Source organism: Ranitomeya variabilis, chromosome 8 (genome assembly GCF_051348905.1).
Source record: "Ranitomeya variabilis isolate aRanVar5 chromosome 8, aRanVar5.hap1, whole genome shotgun sequence".
NCBI classification, from domain to species: domain Eukaryota; kingdom Metazoa; phylum Chordata; class Amphibia; order Anura; family Dendrobatidae; genus Ranitomeya; species Ranitomeya variabilis.
The window spans coordinates 5,922,328-5,944,388 of record NC_135239.1 but is presented as its reverse complement, the minus strand read 5'-3'; the positions used below and the strand labels follow the sequence as shown (position 1 = coordinate 5,944,388).

The 22,061-nt window shown below is 53.8% G+C and overlaps 1 protein-coding gene across 1 annotated transcript in view; it reads left to right on the top strand.

Moving 5' to 3' along the window:
• Nucleotides 1-21,427, top strand: part of ERI3 (ERI1 exoribonuclease family member 3) — a 302,309-nt gene extending 280,882 nt beyond the window's left edge. Inside the window, 1 exon segment of the mRNA XM_077278034.1 lies at nucleotides 21,280-21,427. Within this exon segment, the coding sequence (XP_077134149.1) occupies nucleotides 21,280-21,362 (83 nt within the window). The 3' untranslated portion in view covers nucleotides 21,363-21,427.
• Nucleotides 21,428-22,061: the final 634 nt, after the last annotated feature.

Sequence of the window (22,061 nt, the reverse complement as noted above, 5' to 3'; positions counted from 1 at the left end):
TAGTGAGTGCAGCTCTGGAGTATAATACAGGATGTAACTCAGGATCAGTAATGTAATGTATGTACACAGTGACTGCACCAGCAGAATAGTGAGTGCAGCTCTGGGGTATAATACAGGATGTAACTCAGGATCAGTAATGTATGTACACAGTGACTGCACCAGCAGAATAGTGAGTGCAGCTCTGGGGTATAATACAGGATGTAACTCAGGATCAGTAATGTAATGTATGTACACAGTGACTGCACCAGCAGAATAGTGAGTGCAGCTCTGGGGTATAATACAGGATGTAACTCCGGATCAGTAATGTAATGTATGTACACAGTGACTGCACCAGCAGAATAGTGAGTGCAGCTCTGGAGTATAATACAGGATGTAACTCAGGATCAGTAATGTAATGTATGTACACAGTGACTGCACCAGCAGAATAGTGAGTGCAGCTCTGGGGTATAATACAGGAGGTAACTCAGGATCAGTAATGTAATGTATGTACACAGTGACTGCACCAGCAGAATAGTGAGTGCAGCTCTGGGGTATAATACAGGATGTAACTCCGGATCAGTAATGTAATGTATGTACACAGTGACTGCACCAGCAGAATAGTGAGTGCAGCTCTGGAGTATAATACAGGAGGTATCTTGGTATCAGTACAGGGTCAGTAATATAATGTGTGTCCATGGTTTATCCATTGTTTTGTACATTATGGTGTATATTTTGGGTAGTTGGGGCGATTTCCTGTTCTGTACAGTGTTTCTCGGTACTTTTTATTTGTCGACTTGTTACATTGTGTCTCTTTTTGTAGCTCTCGCTTCCTGCAGGATAATTTGCAGACATTTTACATTTGTGCCCATTGTCCCCACTTTAGGATGAGCCAGTGACCTGGGTGATGTAGGAAAGCAGTCGGTGTATTCATTACCCGGAATCTGCTGCTTTAACATTGACAGATGACTCGTCCCCTGTGCGGCTCGGTGCGTGTACAGACCATAAAACATGGGGACAGTTTAAATATGGACCTGTTCAGCCGCACACCCGTCAGCGATCCGTCTTACTGCTCCCAGCAGATGAGAACATTACCGATGCTCCGTGCTAATGACCGCTGCTCCGTACTGATGGCCGCTGCTCCGCGCTGATAGCCGCTGCTCCGTGCTAATGACCGCTGGTCCGTACTGATGGCCGCTGCTCCGCGCTGATAGCCGCTGCTCCGCGCTGATGGCCGCTGCTCCGCGCTGATGGCCGCTGCTCCGTGCTGATGGCCGCTGTTCCGCGCTGATGGCCGCTGCTCCGTGCTGATGGCGCTGCTCCGCGCTGATGGCCGCTGCTCCGTGCTTATGGCGCTGCTCCGCGCTGATGTACGCTGCTCCGTGCTGATGGCCGCTGCTCCGTGCTGATGGCCGCTGCTCCGTGCTGATGTACGCTGCTCCGTGCTGATGTACGCTGCTCCGTGCTGATGGCGCTGCTCCGCGCTGATGTACGCTGCTCCGTGCTGATGGCCGCTGCTCCGTGCTGATGGCCGCTGCTCCGTGCTGATGACGCTGCTCCGCGCTGATGGCCGCTGCTCCGTGCTGATGGCGCTGCTCCGCGCTGATGGCCGCTGCTCCGCGCTGATGGCCGCTGCTCCGTGCTGATGGCCGCTGCTCCGTGCTGATGTACGCTGCTCCGTGCTGATGGCCGCTGCTCCGCGCTGATGGCCGCTGCTCCGTGCTGATGGCCGCTGCTCCGTGCTGATGGCCGCTGCTCCGCGCTGATGGCCGCTGCTCCGTGCTGATGTACGCTGCTCCGTGCTGATGTACGCTGCTCCGTGCTGATGGCCGCTGCTCCGTGCTGATGGCGCTGCTCCGTGCTGATGGCCGCTGCTCCGCGCTGATGGCCGCTGCTCCGTGCTGATGTACGCTGCTCCGCGCTGATGGCCGCTGCTCCGCGCTGATGGCCGCTGCTCCGCGCTGATGGCCGCTGCTCCGCGCTGATGGCCGCTGCTCCGTGCTGATGGCCGCTGCTCCGCGCTGATGGCCGCTGCTCCGTGCTGATGTACGCTGCTCCGTGCTGATGGCCGCTGCTCCGTGCTGATGTACGCTGCTCCGTGCTGATGGCGCTGCTCCGCGCTGATGGCCGCTGCTCCGCGCTGATGGCCGCTGCTCCGTGCTGATGTACGCTGCTCTGCGCTGATGGCCGCTGCTCCGCGCTGATGGCCGCTGCTCCGTGCTGATGGCCGCTGCTCCGCGCTGATGGCCGCTGCTCCGCGCTGATGGCCGCTGCTCCGTGCTGATGGCCGCTGCTCCGCGCTGATGGCCGCTGCTCCGTGACCCTCCTTGCTGTGGAGTCACTTTCTTGCAGGTATCGGCCGGGCCCCGGTCATTTCTCACCTCCACTACTGTCGCTCATTTCTGAGCTGTAATCTAGTGAAGCGGCTTCACATCAAGTCTCCAGACGTCACGCCTCGTCCCGGGTGTCAGACATTGCGCTGCGGATGGGGCCCCATCACAAGAGCGTAATAGGGCCCCGTCCTGGGGCTGCTTCTTCATGCGTCTCTGGCTTTGGGGTCAGCGGCAGCTCATGTTGGGAGGATAGCCCACCGTTTTGTGTATTGGCACCCCTGTCATTGTTTCCAGAGGACAGCCGGGCTCTCTCCACTTAGGGGCCACGTGATGTTTGTGTGGATTATTGTTGTGACTTCTCCGGGAATTGGTTACGTCTTGAATGAATTCATCATTATACGTCTGTAATATTCTCCACCATGCTGCGCCTTTCTGCTGCTTTCCTCGAGCAGCAGAGGTGAGGAACATAGCCGACTTTCTGCCATGATGCCGCAGACGAGCAGCGAGGTCGTCTACCACGATGCGGTGCCACTGGGAGCGTGACGGCCAGACTGTCCCCGTGGAGTGTGAGCTCACAGGACGAGGCACCGCGCGGGATTCATTGGCTGCTGCGGCGTCTTGTAACCCGTCTGTTCCTGGTGAACAGAACATGGCAGAGAGTGACACTCGGCGGCGCTCTCCTGGCCTGCACGTTGCCCCCAGCTCACGGGCCGCTCGCTTTATGTGCACATTCTTCTTGTGCCCCTGACAGAGCCGCTAAGTGGATTTGTGCCTTGTGCACGGCCGGATTATCACATTACCTCCATGTCCTACATAAACATATTACTTTATATTCAATCGCCCTAATGAAAACCAACCAGCGGCCGCGCTGCCCTCGTCTCTGTGACTGATGGATAAGAGCAGAGGTATTAAAAAATGAAGATCTGACCGCCCCCCTCGCTGCCGCCGTCCCCCCGGTTCATGGACTGCAGTGAAAAATCAATAGGGTTTTTGTAGGAATATTGTCTATTGATATTGTAATAATACGACAACGATTGATTCACGGCTGAGATGTGAACAGAATGGGTCAGTCCGGGGTGAGCGAGGAAATACAGACGTCCTTCAGCCCCTCTCCCCGTGCAGGAGCGCGGCCTCAGCTGCTGCATTACTACCTGGACGCGGCACCGGGGGGACATTTCTGCAAAGACTTAAAATATATTTTCTGATGAAAAGTGCAGGATGAGTCACAGCACCGTCCGCCATGAATCACTGATGAAAAATAGAAAAGTCTCAAGGACTGGAGTGTTCAGACCGCGACATTCTCATCAATTATTCCATGTTCTACATTGCAGATGACTGAGATTATAGTCCACAACACGGCGCGGGGTAACCCCGAGGCTTCATCTCCACACAGCCCGACCGTCAGTCCTGGTAGTGGCTGAATCACGGATGTCCGTCAGTCCTGGTAGTGGCTGGATCACGGACGTCCGTCAGTCCTGGTAGTGGCTGGATCACGGCAGTCCGTCAGTCCTGGTAGTGGCTGGATCACGGCCGTCCATCAGTCCTGGTAGTGGCTGGATCACAGCCGTCCGTCAGTCCTGGTAGTGGCTGGATCACGTCAGTCCTGGTAGTGGCTGGATCACGGCCGTCCATCAGTCCTGGTAGTGGCTGGATCACAGCAGTCCGTTACTCCTGGTAGTGGTTGGATCACAGCAGTCCGTCAGTCCTGGTAGTTGCTGGATCACGGCCGTCCATCAGTCCTGGTAGTGGCTGGATCACAGCAGTCCGTTAGTCCTGGTAGTGGTTGGAACACAGCCGTCTGTCAGTCCTGGTAGTGGCTGGATCACAGCAGTCCGTTAGTCCTGGTAGTGGTTGGAACACAGCCGTCCGTCAGTCCTGGTAGTGGCTGGATCACGGCCGTCCGTCAGTCCTGGTAGTGGCTGGATCACGGCCGTCCGTCAGTCCTGGTAGTGGCTGGATCACGGACGTCCGTCAGTCCTGGTAGTGGCTGGATCACGGACGTCCGTCAGTCCTGGTAGTGGCTGGATCACGGACGTCCGTCAGTCCTGGTAGTGGCTGGATCACGGCCGTCCGTCAGTCCTGGTAGTGGCTGGATCACAGCAGTTCGTCAGTCCTGGTAGTGGCTGGATCACGGCCGTCCGTCAGTCCTGGTAGTGGCTGGATCACAGCAGTCCGTTAGTCCTGGTAGTGGCTGGATCACAGCAGTCCGTCAGTCCTGGTAGTGGCTGGATCACGGCCATCCGTCAGTCCTGGTAGTAGCTGGATCACGGACGTCCGTCAGTCCTGGTAGTGGCTGGATCACGGCCGTCCGTCAGTCCTGGTAGTGGCTGGATCACAGCCGTCCGTCAGTCCTGGTAGTGGCTGGATCACGGATGTCCGTCAGTCCTGGTAGTGGCTGGATCACAGCCGTCCGTCAGTCCTGGTAGTGGCTGGATCACGGACGTCCGTCAGTCCTGGTAGTGGCTGGATCACGGACGTCCGTCAGTCCTGGTAGTGGCTGGATCACGGACGTCCGTCAGTCCTGGTAGTGGTTGGATCACGGCCGTCCGTCAGTCCTGGTAGTGGCTGGATCACGGCCATCCGTCAGTCCTGGTAGTGGCTGGATCACGGCCGTCCGTCAGTCCTGGTAGTGGCTGGATCACAGCAGTCCGTTAGTCCTGGTAGTGGCTGGATCACAGCAGTCCGTTAGTCCTGGTAGTGGCTGGATCACGGACGTCCGTCATTCTTGGTAGTGGCTGGATCACAGACGTCCGTCAGTCCTGGTAGTGGCTGGATCACAGACGTCCGTCAGTCCTGGTAGTGGCTGGATCACAGACGTCCGTCAGTCCTGGTAGTGGCTGGATCACGGACGTCCGTCAGTCCTGGTAGTAGCTGGATCACAGCCGTCCGTCAGTCCTGGTAGTGGCTGGATCATGGCCGTCCGTCAGTGCCTGAATCTGATCAGATCTATAGATGATTCGTTTTTATTACTGCAATTCAGCTGCCGTAGCGTAAGAGAAGAATCGGTGGGATTTATAACCAACCACCATAAATAAATCTGTTGTGACCATTAACCCACCCTTATTGCAGTCCCCGCTGTGTACTGCGAGCGACCTCTGCCCCTCTCACCTGCTGTGTGCTGCGCGCGACCTCTGCCCCTGTCACCTGCTGTGTGCTGCGCGCGACCTCTGCCCCTGTCACCTGCTGTGTGCTGCGCGCGACCTCTGCCCCTGTCACCTGCTGTGTGCTGCGCGCGACCTCTGCCCCTCTCACCTGCTGTGTGCTGCGCGCGACCTCTGCCCCTCTCACCTGCTGTGTGCTGCGCGTGACCTCTGCCCCTCTCACCTGCTGTGTGCTGCGCGTGACCTCTGCTCCTGTCACCCGATGTGTGCTGCACGTGATCTCTACCGCTCTCACCCGCTGTGTGCTTCAGGCTCCCTCCCCCCCACCATTGTGTGCTACACGTGATCCCCGGCCATCCCTTTCGCTGTTTTGCCCCATCTGCCCTCCCCCGCTGTCTTTTTTGCCCCATCCGCCCTCTCCCGCTGTCTGTTTCGCTACCTCTCCACTGTTTATTTCTCCCAATTCAACCCTCTCCCTCTGTCTGTTTTGCACCATCCTCCGTCCCCCACTGTCTGTTTCTCTCCCCCCCTCTGTTTTGCTACCTCCCCCACTGTCCGTTTCGCCCCATTTGCCCTCCCCCGCTGTCTTTCACCCCATCCTCCCTCTCCCGCAGTCTGTTTCTCCCCATCCTCCCTCCCGCGCTGTTTCGCACCATCCTCCCTTCTCCGCTGTATTTCTTTACCTCCCCCACTGTCTATTTCACCCCATCTGACCCTCTCCTGCTGATCATCCCATCCACCCTCCCAGCTGTCTGTTTTGCACCATCCTCCCTCCCCCACTGTCTTTCTGTCCCTTCCCCTCTGTTTTACTACCTCCCCCACTGTCTGTTTTGCCCCACTCGCCCTCTCCCACTGTCTATTTTGCCGCATCCTTCCTCCCCCGCTGTCTGTTTCTCCCCCTCCTCCCTCCCACGCTGTCTGTTTCCCCCATCCTCACTCTCCCGCTGTCTGTTTTGTACCATCTGCCCTCCCCGCTGTCTGTCTTGCCCCATTTGACCGTCTCATGCTGTTTTGCTCCATTCGCCCTCCCCTGCTTTCTGTTTCCCCATCCTCTCTAACCCTCTGTCTCTTTCGCCCATCTGCCCTCCCCCACTGTCTTTCGCCCCATCCACCCTACCTGCTGTCTGTTTCAAACCATCCTCCCTCCCCAGCTGTCTTTCACTCCCTTCCCCTCTGTCTGTTTCGCTACTTCCCCCGCTGTCTGTTTCTACCCATTCGCCCTCCCTCGCTGTCTGTTTCATCCCATTTGACCCTCTCCCTCTGTCTGTTTCGCCTCATCCACCCTCCCCGCTGTCTGTTTAGCCCCACCCACCCTCCCCCGCTGTCTTTCTCCCCATCCTCCCTCCCCCATTGTTGGTTTCGTGCCCTCCGCTGTCTATCGCTACCGCCTCCACTGTCTATTTCACGCCATCTGCCCACCCCCGCTGTCTGTTTCGCCCCATCCACCCTTTCGCTTGTCTGTTTCGGACCATCTTCCCTCCTCGCTGTCTGTTTGCCCCATTCGCTCTCCCCCACTGTGTTTCACCCCATCCGCCCTCCCACGGTTGTGCTTTTCTCTGCAGTGCAGGCTGTCTTATTTCTACTGCAGGCTTTACTGCCTGTACAGCATACAGCAATTATTATTCATCATTGAGCCACCTCATGTTCTGAGGAAGGCCGATTAGACCGAAACGTCGATCTTTCTGTTTTTTCGATTTGTGCAATAAATATACTATTTCAGCATTGAAAAGGAGTGCCAAGTTCTATTTTTCCAGCTGTGTTTTGCCCCATCCACCCTTCCCCGCTGTCTCTTTTGCCCCATCCACCCTCCCCGCTGTCTTTCACACCATCCTCCCTTCCCCTCTGTCTGTTTTGCTCCCTCTCCCACTGTATTTTGCCCCATCCGCCCTCCCCCGCTGTGTTTTGCCCTATTCTCCCTCCCCCGCTGTCTTTCTCTCCATCCTCCCTTCCCTGCTGTCTGTTTTTCTCCCTCCCCGCTGTCTATTTTGCCTTATCTTTCTGCCCATGCTGTCTGTTTCACCCTATCCTACTTTCCCCGTTGTCTTTTTGCCCCATCTTCCTTCCCCTGTTGCCTGTTTCTCCCCATCTTCCAGCCTTGTTTCTTTCGCAGCATCCTTCCTCCCCTCTGTCTTTCACCCCATTCGCCATTCCCCAGTGCCTGTTTCACCTCATCCTCCCTCCCTTGCTGTCTGTTTGGCCCCATCCTCCTTCCCCCGCTGTCTGTTTTGCCCCATCCTCCCTCCTTCGCTGTCTGTTTTGCCACATCCTCCTTTCCCTGCTGTATGTTTCGCACCATTTTGCTTCTCCTGCTGTTTCGCACCATTCTCCCCTCGCTCTGTTTTGCTCCCTCCCCCGCTGTTTCGCTACCTCCCCAGCTGTCTGTTTAGCTACCTCTCCCACTGTCTGTTTTGCACCATCCGCCCTCCCCCGCTGTCTATTTCACCCCATCCTCCCTCCTTCACTGTCTGTTTTGCCCCATCCTCCTTCCCCGCTGTATGTTTCGCTCCATCCGCCCTCCCTCGCTGTCTGTTTTGCCCCATCCGCCCTGTCCGCTGTCTGTTTCTCCCCATCTGCCCTCCCCCGATGTCTGTTTCGCCCTATCTTCTCTCCCTTGCCGTCTATTTCTCCCCATGCGCCCTCCTCCACTGCCTGTTTCGCACCATCCTCTCTTCCCCACTGTTTCGTCCTATCCTCCCTCCCCCGCTGTCTGTTTCACCTCATCCTCCCTCCCTAGTTGTCTGTTTTGCCCCATCCTCCTTTCCCTGCTGTTTGTTTTGCCTCATTCTCCCTCCCCTGTTTGTTTTGCCCCATTCTCCCTACCCCGCTGTCTGTTTTGCTGCGTCCCCCGCTGTCTATTTGGCCCATCTGCCCTCCCCCGCTGTCCGTTTTGCCCCATCCGCCGTCCCCCGCTGTCTGTTTCAACCCATCTGCCCTCCCCGCTGTCTGTTTCGTCCTATCCTCTCTCCTTTACTGTTTGTTTCTCCCTATCTGCCCTCCCCCACTGCTTATTTTGCACTATCGTCCCTCCACCGCTGTTTCGCATCATCCTCCCTCCCCTCTATCTGTTTCCTCCTATCCTCCCTCCCCCACTGACTTTCGCCCCATGCTCCTTCCCCTGCTGTTTTTTTTGCCCTATTTTCCTACCCCCGCTGTCTGTTTCGCTACCTCTCCCATTGTCTGTTTCTTCCCCTCTCCCATTGTCTGTTTCTCCCCATCCACCCTCCCCGGCTGTCTGTTTCACCCTATCCTCCCTGCCCCGCTGTCTGTTTCTCCCCATCTGCCCTCCCCCGCTGCCTGTTTCACCCTATCCTCCCTCCCCTGCTGTCTGTTTCGCCCTACACCGCTGCCTGTTTCACCCTATCCTCCCTCCCCCGCTTTCTGTTTCTCCCCATCTGCCCTCCCCCGCTGCCTGTTTTACCCTATCCTCTCTCCCCTGCTCTCTGTTTTGCCCTATTCTCCCTCCCCTGCTGCGTGTTTCACCCTATCCTCCGTCTCCTGCTGTCTGTTTCGCCCCATTCACCCTGCCCCGCTGCCTGTTTCACCCTATCCTCCCTCCCCTGCTGTCTGTTTCTCCCCATCTGCCCTCCCCCGCTGTCTATTTCTCCCCATCTGCCCTCCCCCGCTGCCTGTTTCACCCTATCCTCCCTCCCCTGCCGTCTGTTTCTCCCCATCTGCCCTCCCCCGCTGCCTGTTTCACCCTATCCTCTCTCCCCTGCTGTCTGTTTCGCACTATTCTCCCTCCCCCGCTGCGTGTTTCACCCTATCGTCCCTCTCCTGCTGTCTGTTTCGCCCCATTCACCCTACCCAGCTGCCTGTTTCACCCAATCCTCCCTCCCCCGCCGTCTTTTTCTCCCCATCTGCCCTCCCCCGCTACCTGTTTCACCCTATCCTCTCTCCCCTTCTGTCTGTTTCGCCCTATTCTCCCTCCCCTGCTGCGTGTTTCACTCTATCCTCCGTCTCCTGCTGCCTGTTTCGCCCTATTCGCCCTGCCCCGCTGCCTGTTTCACCCTATCCTCCCTCCCCTGCTGTCTGTTTCTCCCCATCTGCCCTCCCCCGCTGTCTGTTTCGCCCTATCTTCTCTCCCTTGCCGTCTATTTCTCCCCATGCGCCCTCCTCCACTGCCTGTTTCGCACCATCCCCTCTTCCCCACTGTTTCATCCTATCCTCCCTCCCCCGCTGTCTGTTTCACCTCATCCTCCCTCCCTAGTTGTCTGTTTTGCCCCATCCTCCTTCCCCTGCTGTTTGTTTTGCCTCATTCTCCCTCCCCTGTTTGTTTTGCCCCATTCTCCCTCCCCCGCTGTCTGTTTTGCTGCGTCCCCCGCTGTCTATTTGGCCCATCTGCCCTCCCCCGCTGTCCGTTTTGCCCCATCCGCCGTCCCCCGCTGTCTGTTTCAACCCATCTGCCCTCCCCGCTGTCTGTTTCGTCCTATCCTCTCTCCTTTACTGTTTGTTTCTCCCTATCTGCCCTCCCCCACTGCTTATTTTGCACTATCGTCCCTCCACCGCTGTTTCGCATCATCCTCCCTCCCCTCTATCTGTTTCCTCCTATCCTCCCTCCCCCACTGACTTTCGCCCCATGCTCCTTCCCCTGCTGTTTTTTTTGCCCTATTTTCCTACCCCCGCTGTCTGTTTCGCTACCTCTCCCATTGTCTGTTTCTTCCCCTCTCCCATTGTCTGTTTCTCCCCATCCACCCTCCCCGGCTGTCTGTTTCACCCTATCCTCCCTGCCCCGCTGTCTGTTTCTCCCCATCTGCCCTCCCCCGCTGCCTGTTTCACCCTATCCTCCCTCCCCTGCTGTCTGTTTCGCCCTACACCGCTGCCTGTTTCACCCTATCCTCCCTCCCCCGCTTTCTGTTTCTCCCCATCTGCCCTCCCCCGCTGCCTGTTTTACCCTATCCTCTCTCCCCTGCTCTCTGTTTTGCCCTATTCTCCCTCCCCTGCTGCGTGTTTCACCCTATCCTCCATCTCCTGCTGTCTGTTTCGCCCCATTCACCCTGCCCCGCTGCCTGTTTCACCCTATCCTCCCTCCCCTGCTGTCTGTTTCTCCCCATCTGCCCTCCCCCGCTGTCTATTTCTCCCCATCTGCCCTCCCCCGCTGCCTGTTTCACCCTATCCTCCCTCCCCTGCCGTCTGTTTCTCCCCATCTGCCCTCCCCCGCTGCCTGTTTCACCCTATCCTCTCTCCCCTGCTGTCTGTTTCGCACTATTCTCCCTCCCCCGCTGCGTGTTTCACCCTATCGTCCCTCTCCTGCTGTCTGTTTCGCCCCATTCACCCTACCCAGCTGCCTGTTTCACCCAATCCTCCCTCCCCCGCCGTCTTTTTCTCCCCATCTGCCCTCCCCCGCTACCTGTTTCACCCTATCCTCTCTCCCCTTCTGTCTGTTTCGCCCTATTCTCCCTCCCCTGCTGCGTGTTTCACTCTATCCTCCGTCTCCTGCTGCCTGTTTCGCCCTATTCGCCCTGCCCCGCTGCCTGTTTCACCCTATCCTCCCTCCCCTGCTGTCTGTTTCTCCCCATCTGCCCTCCCCCGCTGTCTGTTTCGCCCTATCTTCTCTCCCTTGCCGTCTATTTCTCCCCATGCGCCCTCCTCCACTGCCTGTTTCGCACCATCCCCTCTTCCCCACTGTTTCATCCTATCCTCCCTCCCCCGCTGTCTGTTTCACCTCATCCTCCCTCCCTAGTTGTCTGTTTTGCCCCATCCTCCTTCCCCTGCTGTTTGTTTTGCCTCATTCTCCCTCCCCTGTTTGTTTTGCCCCATTCTCCCTCCCCCGCTGTCTGTTTTGCTGCGTCCCCCGCTGTCTATTTGGCCCATCTGCCCTCCCCCGCTGTCCGTTTTGCCCCATCCGCTGTCCCCCGCTGTCTGTTTCAACCCATCTGCCCTCCCCGCTGTCTGTTTCGTCCTATCCTCTCTCCTTTACTGTTTGTTTCTCCCTATCCGCCCTCCCCCACTGCTTATTTTGCACTATCGTCCCTCCACCGCTGTTTCGCATCATCCTCCCTCCCCTCTATCTGTTTCCTCCTATCCTCCCTCCCCCACTGACTTTCGCCCCATGCTCCTTCCCCTGCTGTTTTTTTCGCCCTATTTTCCTACCCCCGCTGTCTGTTTCGCTACCTCTCCCATTGTCTGTTTCTCCCCATCCACCCTCCCCCCTCCCCGGCTGTCTGTTTCACCCTATCCTCCCTGCCCCGCTGTCCGTTTCTCCCCATCTGCCCTCCCCCGCTGCCTGTTTCACCCTATCCTCCCTCCCCTGCTGTCTGTTTCGCCCTACACCGCTGCCTGTTTCACCCTATCCTCCCTCCCCCGCTGTCTGTTTCTCCCCATCTGCCCTCCCCCGCTGCCTGTTTCACCCTATCCTCCCTCCCCTGCTGTCTGTTTCGCCCTACACCGCTGCCTGTTTCACCGTATCCTCCCTCCCCCGCTGTGTGTTTCTCCCCATCTGCCCTCCCCCGCTGCCTGTTTTACCCTATCCTCTCTCCCCTGCTCTCTGTTTCGCCTTATTCTCCCTCCCCCGCTGCGTGTTTCACCCTATCCTCCGTCTCCTGCTGTCTGTTTCACCCCATTCGCCCTGCCCCGCTGCCTGTTTCACCCTATCCTCCCTCCCCTGCTGTCTATTTCTCCCCATCTGCCCTCCCCCGCTGCCTGTTTCGCCCTATCCTCCCTCCCCTGCTGTCTGTTTCTCCCCATCTGCTCTCCCCCACTGCCTGTTTCGCCCTATCCTCCCTCCCCTGCTGTGTGTTTCGCCCCATCCGCCCTCCCCCGCTGCCTGTTTCGCCCTATCCTCCCTCCCCTGCTGTGTGTTTCGCCCCATCCGCCCTCCCCTGCTGTGTGTTTCGCCCCATCCGCCCTCCCCCGCTGCCTGTTTCGCACTATCCTCCCTCCCCTGCTGTGTGTTTCGCCCCATCCGCCCTCCCCCGCTGCCTGTTTCGCACTATCCTCCCTCCCCTGCTGTGTGTTTCGCCCCATCCGCCCTCCCCCGCTGTCCGCTCTGCATTCTGCCTCCGGCCACCTGGCTTGAGCTCTTTACACTTGCGTCTGTGACCAGCGCTATAACATTGTGCGTCTCCTGAGGGGGCGCCTGATGTGTTATTGTATCAGTGGCTGCGAATTACATGATAAAATCAATGAGGAGCTGTAATTGCACATTAGCCGCGTGCTCCGCCATTGTTATTTTATTCCGTATTTTGATGTGGAGATAATTATAATAAGCGTGTTTACCTCGCTGCTGACAGGAGGATGTGCTGCTAAGTGATTTACTAAGCGGGATCTCGCTGAATGGTTTACAGGCCAAGAATGAAGCTCATGTATCCTGCAAATGCACTGCCGCCAATGGCCATGGATTCCGTCATGAGGACACTAGCGCACTGTCCCTTTAAATACATATGTAATACTAGATAGTGGCCCGATTCTAACGCATCGGGTATTCTAGAATATGCATGTCCCCGTAGTATATGGACAATGATGATTCCAGAATTCGCGGCAGACTGTGCCCGTCGCTGATTGGTCGAGGCAACCTTTATGACATCATCGTCGCCATGGCAACCATTATGACATCTACGTCGATACTGTGCCCGTCGCTGATTGGTCGAGGCGAATTCGCGGCAGACTGTGCCCGTCGCTGATTTGTCGAGGCAACCTTTATGACATCATCGTCGCCATGCTGTGCCCGTCGCTGATTGGTCGAGGCCTGGCGGCCTCGACCAATCAGAGACGCGGGATTTCCAGGACAGACAGACAGACAGACAGACAGAAAGACAGACAGACAGACAGACAGACGGAAAAACCCTTAGACAATTATATATATAGATAAGAACCAAGGCAATGAGCATGTGCGGCCCCTACAAAACACAGTACCGCTCCTCCTGTATATATACACTGCACAGTGCCACCCCTCCTGTATATATACACTGCACAGTACCACTCCTCCTGTATATATACACTGCACAGTACCCCTCCTCCTGTATATATACACTGCACAGTACCCCTCCTCCTGTATATATACACTGCACAGTACCACTCCTCCTGTATACACTGCACAGTACCCCTCCTCCTGTATATATACACCGCGCAGTACCGCTCCTCCTGTATATATACACTGCACAGTACTGCTCCTCCTGTATATATACACTGCACAGTACCACTCCTCCTGTATATATACACTGCACAGTACCACTCCTCCTGTATATATACACTGCACAGTACCCCTCCTCCTGTATATATACACTGCACAGTACCACTCCTCCTGTATATATACACTGCACAGTACCGCTCCTCCTGTATATATACACTGCACAGTACCACTCCTCCTGTATATATACACTGCACAGTACCCCTCCTCCTGTATATATACACTGCACAGTACCACTCCTCCTGTATATATACACTGCACAGTACCACTCCTCCTGTATATATACACTGCACAGTACCACTCCTCCTGTATATATACACTGCACAGTACCACTCCTCCTGTCCTGTATATATATACTGCACAGTACCACTCCTCCTGTCCTGTATATATACACTGCACAATACCACTCCTGTATATATATACACTGCACAGTACCCCTCCTCCTGTATATATACACTGCACAGTACCACTCCTCCTGTATATATACACTGCACAGTACCACTCCTCCTGCCCTGTATATATATACTGCACAGTACCACTCCTCCTGTATATATACACTGCACAGTACCACTCCTCCTGTATATATACACTGCACAGTACCCCTCCTCCTGTATATATACACTGCACAGTACCACTCCTCCTGTATATATACACTGCACAGTACCACTCCTCCTGTATATATATACTGCACAGCACCACTCCTCCTGTATATATACTGCACAGTACCACTCCTCCTGTATATATACACTGCACAGTACCACTCCTCCTGTATATATACACTGCACAGCACCACACCTGTGTATATATACACTGCACAGTACCACTCCTCCTGTCCTGTATATATACACTGCACAGTACGGCTGTTCCTGTCCTGTATATATACACTGCACAGTACCACTCCTCCTGTATATATATACACTGCACAGTACCACTCCTCCTGTATATATATATACACTGCACAGTACCACTCCTCCTGTCCTGTATATATACACTGCACAGTACTACTCCTCCTGTCCTGTATATATACACTGCACAGTACCACTCCTCCTGTATATATACACTGCACAGTACCACTCCTCCTGTATATATACACTGCACAGTACCGCTCCTCCTGTCCTGTATATATACACTGCACAGTACCACTCCTCCTGTATATATACACTGCACAGTACCACTCCTCCTGTATATATACACTGCACAGTACCGCTCCTCCTGTCCTGTATATATACACTGCACAGTACGGCTCTTCCTGTCCTGTATATATACACTGCACAGTACCACTCCTCCTGTATATATATACACTGCACAGCACCACTCCTCCTATCCTGTATATATGCACTGCACAGTACCACCTCTATATCCTGTATATATATATACACTGCACAGTTCCACTCCTCCTGTATATATACACTGCACAGTACCACCTCTATATCCTGTGTATATATATACTGCACAGTACCACCTCTATATCCTGTATATATATATACTGCACAGTACCCCTCCTCCTGTATATATACACTGCACAGTACCACTCCTCCTGTCCTGTATATATACACTGCACAGCACCACTCCACCTGTATATACACACTGCACAGCACCACTCCTCCTGTATATATACACTGCACAGCACCACTCCTCCTGTATATATACACTGCACAGCACCACTCCTCCTGTATATATACACTGCACAGCACCACTCCTCCTGTATATATACACTGCACAGCACCACTCCTCCTGTATATATACACTGCACAGCACCACTCCTCCTGTATATACACACTGCACAGTACCGCTCCTCCTGTATATATACACTGCACAGTACCACTCCTCCTGTATATATACACTGCACAGTACCCCTCCTCCTGTATATATACACTGCACAGTACCACTCCTCCTGTATATATACACTGCACAGTACCACTCCTCCTGTATATATACACTGCACAGTACCACTCCTCCTGTATATATACACTGCACAGTACCACTCCTCCTGTCCTGTATATATATACTGCACAGTACCACTCCTCCTGTCCTGTATATATACACTGCACAATACCACTCCTGTATATATATACACTGCACAGTACCCCTCCTCCTGTATATATACACTGCACAGTACCACCTCTATATCCTGTATATATATACTGCACAGTACCACTCCTCCTGTATATATACACTGCACAGTACCACTCCTCCTGTATATATACACTGCACAGTACCACTCCTCCTGCCCTGTATATATATACTGCACAGTACCACTCCTCCTGTATATATACACTGCACAGTACCACTCCTCCTGTATATATACACTGCACAGTACCACTCCTCCTGTATATATACACTGCACAGTACCACTCCTCCTGTATATATACACTGCACAGTACCACTCCTCCTGTATATATACACTGCACAGTACCGCTCCTCCTGTATATATACACTGCACAGTACCACTCCTCCTGTATATATACACTGCACAGTACCACTCCTCCTGTATATATACACTGCACAGTACCACTCCTCCTGTATATATACACTGCACAGTACCACTCCTCCTGTATATATATATACACTGCACAGTACCACCTCTATATCCTGTATATATATATACTGCACAGTACCCCTCCTCCTGTGTATATATGTATATATATATATATATATATATATACAGTGCACAGCACCGCTCCTCCTGTATATATACACTGCACAGTACCGCTCCTCCTGTATACAGGTCCTTCTCAAAAAATTAGCATATAGTGTTAAATTTCATTATTTACCATAATGTAATGATTACAATTAAACTTTCATATATTATAGATTCATTATCCACCAACTGAAATTTGTCAGGTCTTTTATTGTTTTAATACTGATGATTTTGGCATACAACTCCTGATAACCCAAAAAACCTGTCTCAATAAATTAGCATATTTCACCCGTCCAATCAAATAAAAGTGTTTTTTAATAACAAACAAAAAACCATCAAATAATAATGTTCAGTTATGCACTCAATACTTGGTCGGGAATCCTTTGGCAGAAATGACTGCTTCAATGCGGCGTGGCATGGAGGCAATCAGCCTGTGACACTGCTGAGATGTTATGGAGGCCCAGGATGCTTCAATAGCGGCCTTAAGCTCATCCAGAGTGTTGGGTCTTGCGTCTCTCAACTTTCTCTTCACAATATCCCCCAGATTCTCTATGGGGTTCAGGTCAGGAGAGTTGGCAGGCCAATTGAGCACAGTAATACCATGGTCAGTAAACCATTTACCAGTGGTTTTGGCACTGTGAGCAGGTGCCAGGTCGTGCTGGAAAATGAAATCTTCATCTCCATAAAGCATTTCAGCCGATGGAAGCATGAAGTGCTCCAAAATCTCCTGATAGCTAGCTGCATTGACCCTGCCCTTGATGAAACACAGTGGACCAACACCAGCAGCTGACATGGCACCCCACACCATCACTGACTGTGGGTACTTGACACTGGACTTCAGGCATTTTGGCATTTCCTTCTCCCCAGTCTTCCTCCAGACTCTGGCACCTTGATTTCCGAATGACATGCAAAATTTGCTTTTATCAGAAAAAAGTACTTGGGACCACTTAGCAACAGTCCAGTGCTGCTTCTCTGTAGCCCAGGTCAGGCGCTTCTGCCGCTGTTTACCTGGGGAATGCGGCACCTGTAGCCCATTTCCTGCACACGCCTGTGCACGGTGGCTCTGGATGTTTCCACACCAGACTCAGTCCACTGCTTCCTCAGGTTCCCCAAGGTCTGGAATCGGTCCTTCTCCACAATCTTCCTCAGGGTCCGGTCACCTCTTCTCGTTGTACAGCGTTTTCTGCCACATTGTTTCCTTCCAACAGACTTACCATTGAGGTGCCTTGATACAGCACTCTGGGAACAGCCTATTTGTTGAGAAATTTCTGTCTGGGTCTTACCCTCTTGCTTGAGGGTGTCAATGATGGCCTTCTTGACATCTGTCAGGTCGCTAGTCTTACCCATGATGGGGGTTTTGAGTAATGAACCAGGCAGGGAGTTTTTAAAAGCCTCAGGTATCTTTTGCATGTGTTTAGAGTTAATTAGTTGATTCAGAAGATTAGGGTAATAGGTCGTTTAGAGAACCTTTTCTTGATATGCTAATTTATTGAGACAGGTTTTTTGGGTTATCAGGAGTTGTAGGCCAAAATCATCAGTATTAAAACAATAAAAGACCTGACAAATTTCAGTTGGTGGATAATGAATCTATAATATATGAAAGTTTAATTGTAATCATTACATTATGGTAAATAATGAAATTTAACACTATATGCTAATTTTTTGAGAAGGACCTGTATATACTGCACAGTACCACCTCTATAACCTGTGTGTGTGTATATATATATATATATATATATATATATATATATATATATATATATATATATATATATATATACACACACACACACACACACACACACACTCCGCAGCACCACGTCTGTCCTTGTAGTGGACTCCGCTGTGTGAGCAGGACGAGCTGCAGACGGCTTTTCTTTACATGTTATGTACAGATTTTGGCGCCATTTCTGTAATTGTCGGTTTTCCATCTCCTGGGACCTGGGAAAACGACATACTTGTCTCCGTCGTCGGCCATGGAGGCTTCTCCCCTGCAGATGATTTTCTATGAATTGATGAGATAATCCGTATAGAGTCGCCGGTGTTGCTGGCGCAGTGTTGATGCGGCGTCTGATCTGTGATCTATCGACCGCGGCAGGGCTGATGATATGGAAGTTCACGGCTGCTCTTTGTGTACAGGTCAGGCAGCGTGTAATCCCTCAGTCCTGGATAATCCCTGCCACTCAGCGGCCACGAGGACTGCGCGTTACCCAGCACGTTCAGGCAGGAGCAGCAGCTGATGGGACTGACAGCGAGCATGTGTCAGCGGCCGGTCCAGACCCTGGGAAAGGTGCATGGCGCCCTCCATGATGGGACACCACACCTGGCATCCCAGATACACAGGAGGGGGGTAGTGGACATCAGTAAAAGTCTTCTGGACCTCGTTCAGAAGGAGCTGGCGAGTGTCCATCCGATGGATATCTAAGTATGACACCTCCAGCACACATGCCGGATTACTGGACTTTCTCTGATGGCCGGGATTTGGGTCGGGGGTCCTGTTACTACTAGCAGCGCTGCAGGCCACACAGCGGTGCTCAGCGCCTGGCGCGGACCCTCCTGACTCTAAGGCTAGTTTCACATTTGCGTCTATGTGCGCAGCGTATCATCCACAAACGCAGCGTTTTTTATCCGCATCAGCTTATGCATGACGGCAAAAAAACGACACGTCTGCATGCATTTGCATGCGTTGTTTGCTTGCGTTTACGTTTTTTTATGCGCATGCTTTCGATATTTCCAGGAGGGCGTATCTCAATCAGTTCCTGGACATGCGCACTCCAAAGTACGCATGCGTTCCCATAGACAGTAATGCGCTTTTTTAACGCACTCATCCGCATGCGTGCACATATTTGACAGATTTTTTAAACCTCCAAAAATACAACATGTTGCGTTCGCTGGACCCCGCCGCAGACTTCGAAACTGCGCACAGAGACGCAGATGTGACACCAGCCTAACGCCGCCACTTCCCCCGTCTCCTGAGCCCTGCGGCTGCTGCCGTCAGCCGCCATGATGGACGCCGTCAGTGCACAGAGACGATCCCCGCTGCTAAGTTATTGGGGACATAACCCTGTCCGTTAGCTGAACATTACAGAAATGAGTCTGTGATGGCTGCATCCTGCGGCAGCTCTGCGCGTAATGAAAATGCTGGCTGTGACCGCAGGACGTCCTCACATCCCGAGCACACAAGCCACGGGCGCAGCGTGTAATCCTGTCTGCGGGAGGACGTGTAATCCTGTCTGCGGGAGGACGGTGACAGAGAACTGCGCTCTGTGGCCCTAATGTGGAGCACAAACTGCTGCTCCTGTAAGAGAAGCGTCTTCCATCCCCGCACATTGGGGGTCCGGCAAGGACCAGACAGGGTGCAGCTTCCGCCCCACTGCTACAAATAAATTAGAGATATTCCCCAATCATTTCCTCGTTCCTGGTGCAGTCATTAGGAGACTCCAGCGGGGGGCGCTGCTGCGGTGGCGGGGTATATAGCACCAGCCAGTGGCGGTACTGCGGGGGTCACAGTGATGCTTCCTTCTAATGTTGGCAGCTTTGCACAAGGTTTCCCCTTCTCCGCGGCCTCTTCTACGTTCGTTCTGCACTGGAGCTGCGTACTCGCGTCACCCCCTTTATCACACTAGACAGCGGGATGAGACACAAGGTAACCCTAAGTAACTTGTAACCACGGAGACACGTAGAGCTGCACATGAGCTGTAGACACAAAACGAGAGAACCAAGATTTAATGGGATTGTCCAACGTGATGTATTTATGCCATAAATGTAGAATAGGCGGTGGGCCCCTCGTTGTTCTGAAGAATGGGCCCCGCACGTGTCCATGCGCGCACCGCACGTGTCCATGCGCGCACCGCCCTCCACATTCATTTCTATGGGAGTTGACATTTTCCTTGAAGGTGTTCATGGCGTTCGCCGGCCTGGTCATTGCCACCCGCGGTCTCCCAAGTGACGCTCACTGGGCCCATATGTCTCGGTCGCGCTCCCCTCCATTGTTAGCGCCTCTCTCCTGCTCAGACATCACCGGAGCCTCAGAGACAGTGAAATATGGCGGCAATTAGCCTGGATACAGTTCAATTATGATAAACAGCGCGCGCACCCTTTATGCGGTGATTAAGGGGCCCCTCCGTGATCGAGAGACCTAATTCCACATTATTACGGCCCGGGCCTGATTATACCGCGGCGCTCGGCAGCTTTACAGGCGGAGATGGATGTGGAGTCGTCTTTATCATTTACACATCACTGGGACTGCGGCCGGCCTCCCTGCGCAGCCGGCCTCCCCCTCTGCCGCACCAGGGCACTGCCACATGGAAGTTGGCAAAGTCACCCTTACGGTAAGAGCTTGATAAATGGCCGCGGCGTAATGAAATGGAGACATCAAGGCGCGGGGGCGAGGAAGAAAAAGCGTTAATCCGACACGACGCAGCTGTCCCACGACGGAGGGGAGAAGGAAGAAGGATGGCTGTCCCCGGCGTGTTCTGTCAAGGGAGAAATTACACATTTACTTTTGCTTTTTCTTAAGGAGACGGTTCTCATAGATCAAACCCCGGATTTACAAGCCAATTTCCAGCTTGAAATATAGTCGGCAGGAATCAGTTTCACGTCATCCCCCAACATTAACCCTTCGGTGATCACAGCGCCTGCTGGACGTTGGGTTCCTTAATGGACGGCGACCTGTCACCGAGTGTTATCGGGGGCACCGCTCCGACATCTCCGGGAATCGCTGTGTAACCGCGGCGGCATTTATAGAAAGCAGTCGGCAATGTTCATCTGATCACAGGTTTCCCTGACCGTCAGATATTAACACCGCAGGGTCGTGCGGAGCCGTAATGGAGGTGCGGGGGTCTCCGGGGGCCACAGCTTCTGGTGGATCTGTGCAGTCTGCTCTGTGTGGACATGGAGCATCCCCAATCCATCCTACACATACGGGACTGTGGCCCCGAGGAGCCGATCGTCAGTCTTGTGCAGATCCGACTCCTGGTCACCATAGATCTGGAGCGCGGCGCCGTGCAGGGGAGATGTAATGGCAGCCATATTGCTTGTGCACTAGTTGTCCACCTTTCCTTGGTGTCGTCTCTGCTGACGCGTTTCTCCTTCTCTCCACAGATGACTGCAGGAACATCGCCAACATCATGAAGACCCTAGCTCACCGAGGCTTCATCTTCAAGCAGACCTCCAGGCGCATCTGATTGCGGGGTGGGAGCCGGGCTGCGGGGTGGGAGCCGGCTGCGGGGTGGGAGCGGGGCAGGAGGCTGCATGTAGCTCTTCCCTTACTGCGTCCACTCGGTGGACAGACGATACAGGACATTGGGTGGAGGACGACACATTGTAACGGACTGACCTCTGATGTGAGAATCGAGCCATCGCTGTATATACGACCACCATGAAGATCTGTTCCACCCCATCCGCCTTCCCCTAGACAGAGACCCCCTTCCTCCCCACCTGCCCCCTGTACCTCCTCCCGGTGTCCTGCTTAGTAGACAAGGCCTCCATAATATGACCCCCATCATCCGGACCGCTGAGATTCTCCACTGCAGCGCTGCGTCCCGATGAGGAGGACGAGAATTGACTGAAGATGAAAGGTGGATGATTGGCGCGGAGGTCTTCATGGTGGCACGAGGCCACGCTCTGCCCAAAATGGTGTCAGGAGGAGCCGGAGAGGGACACGGTGCGAAAATACCTCCAACCCCAGCGCCCGCGGACGGCGGCCTCACCCGGAAGCTTCTAGAGCGTACAGTTTTGCCCTTTAGGTTCTTTTATGTAAATGAAGATTAACAGTCGGACCATGAAGTTCTGCAGATTCCTGATAGACCCGCGGCTCATCGCTCTCCATTTTCAATATCTCTGCTTTTGTCAGTGAATCAGATCACGGTTTACTTCTAGTAGCT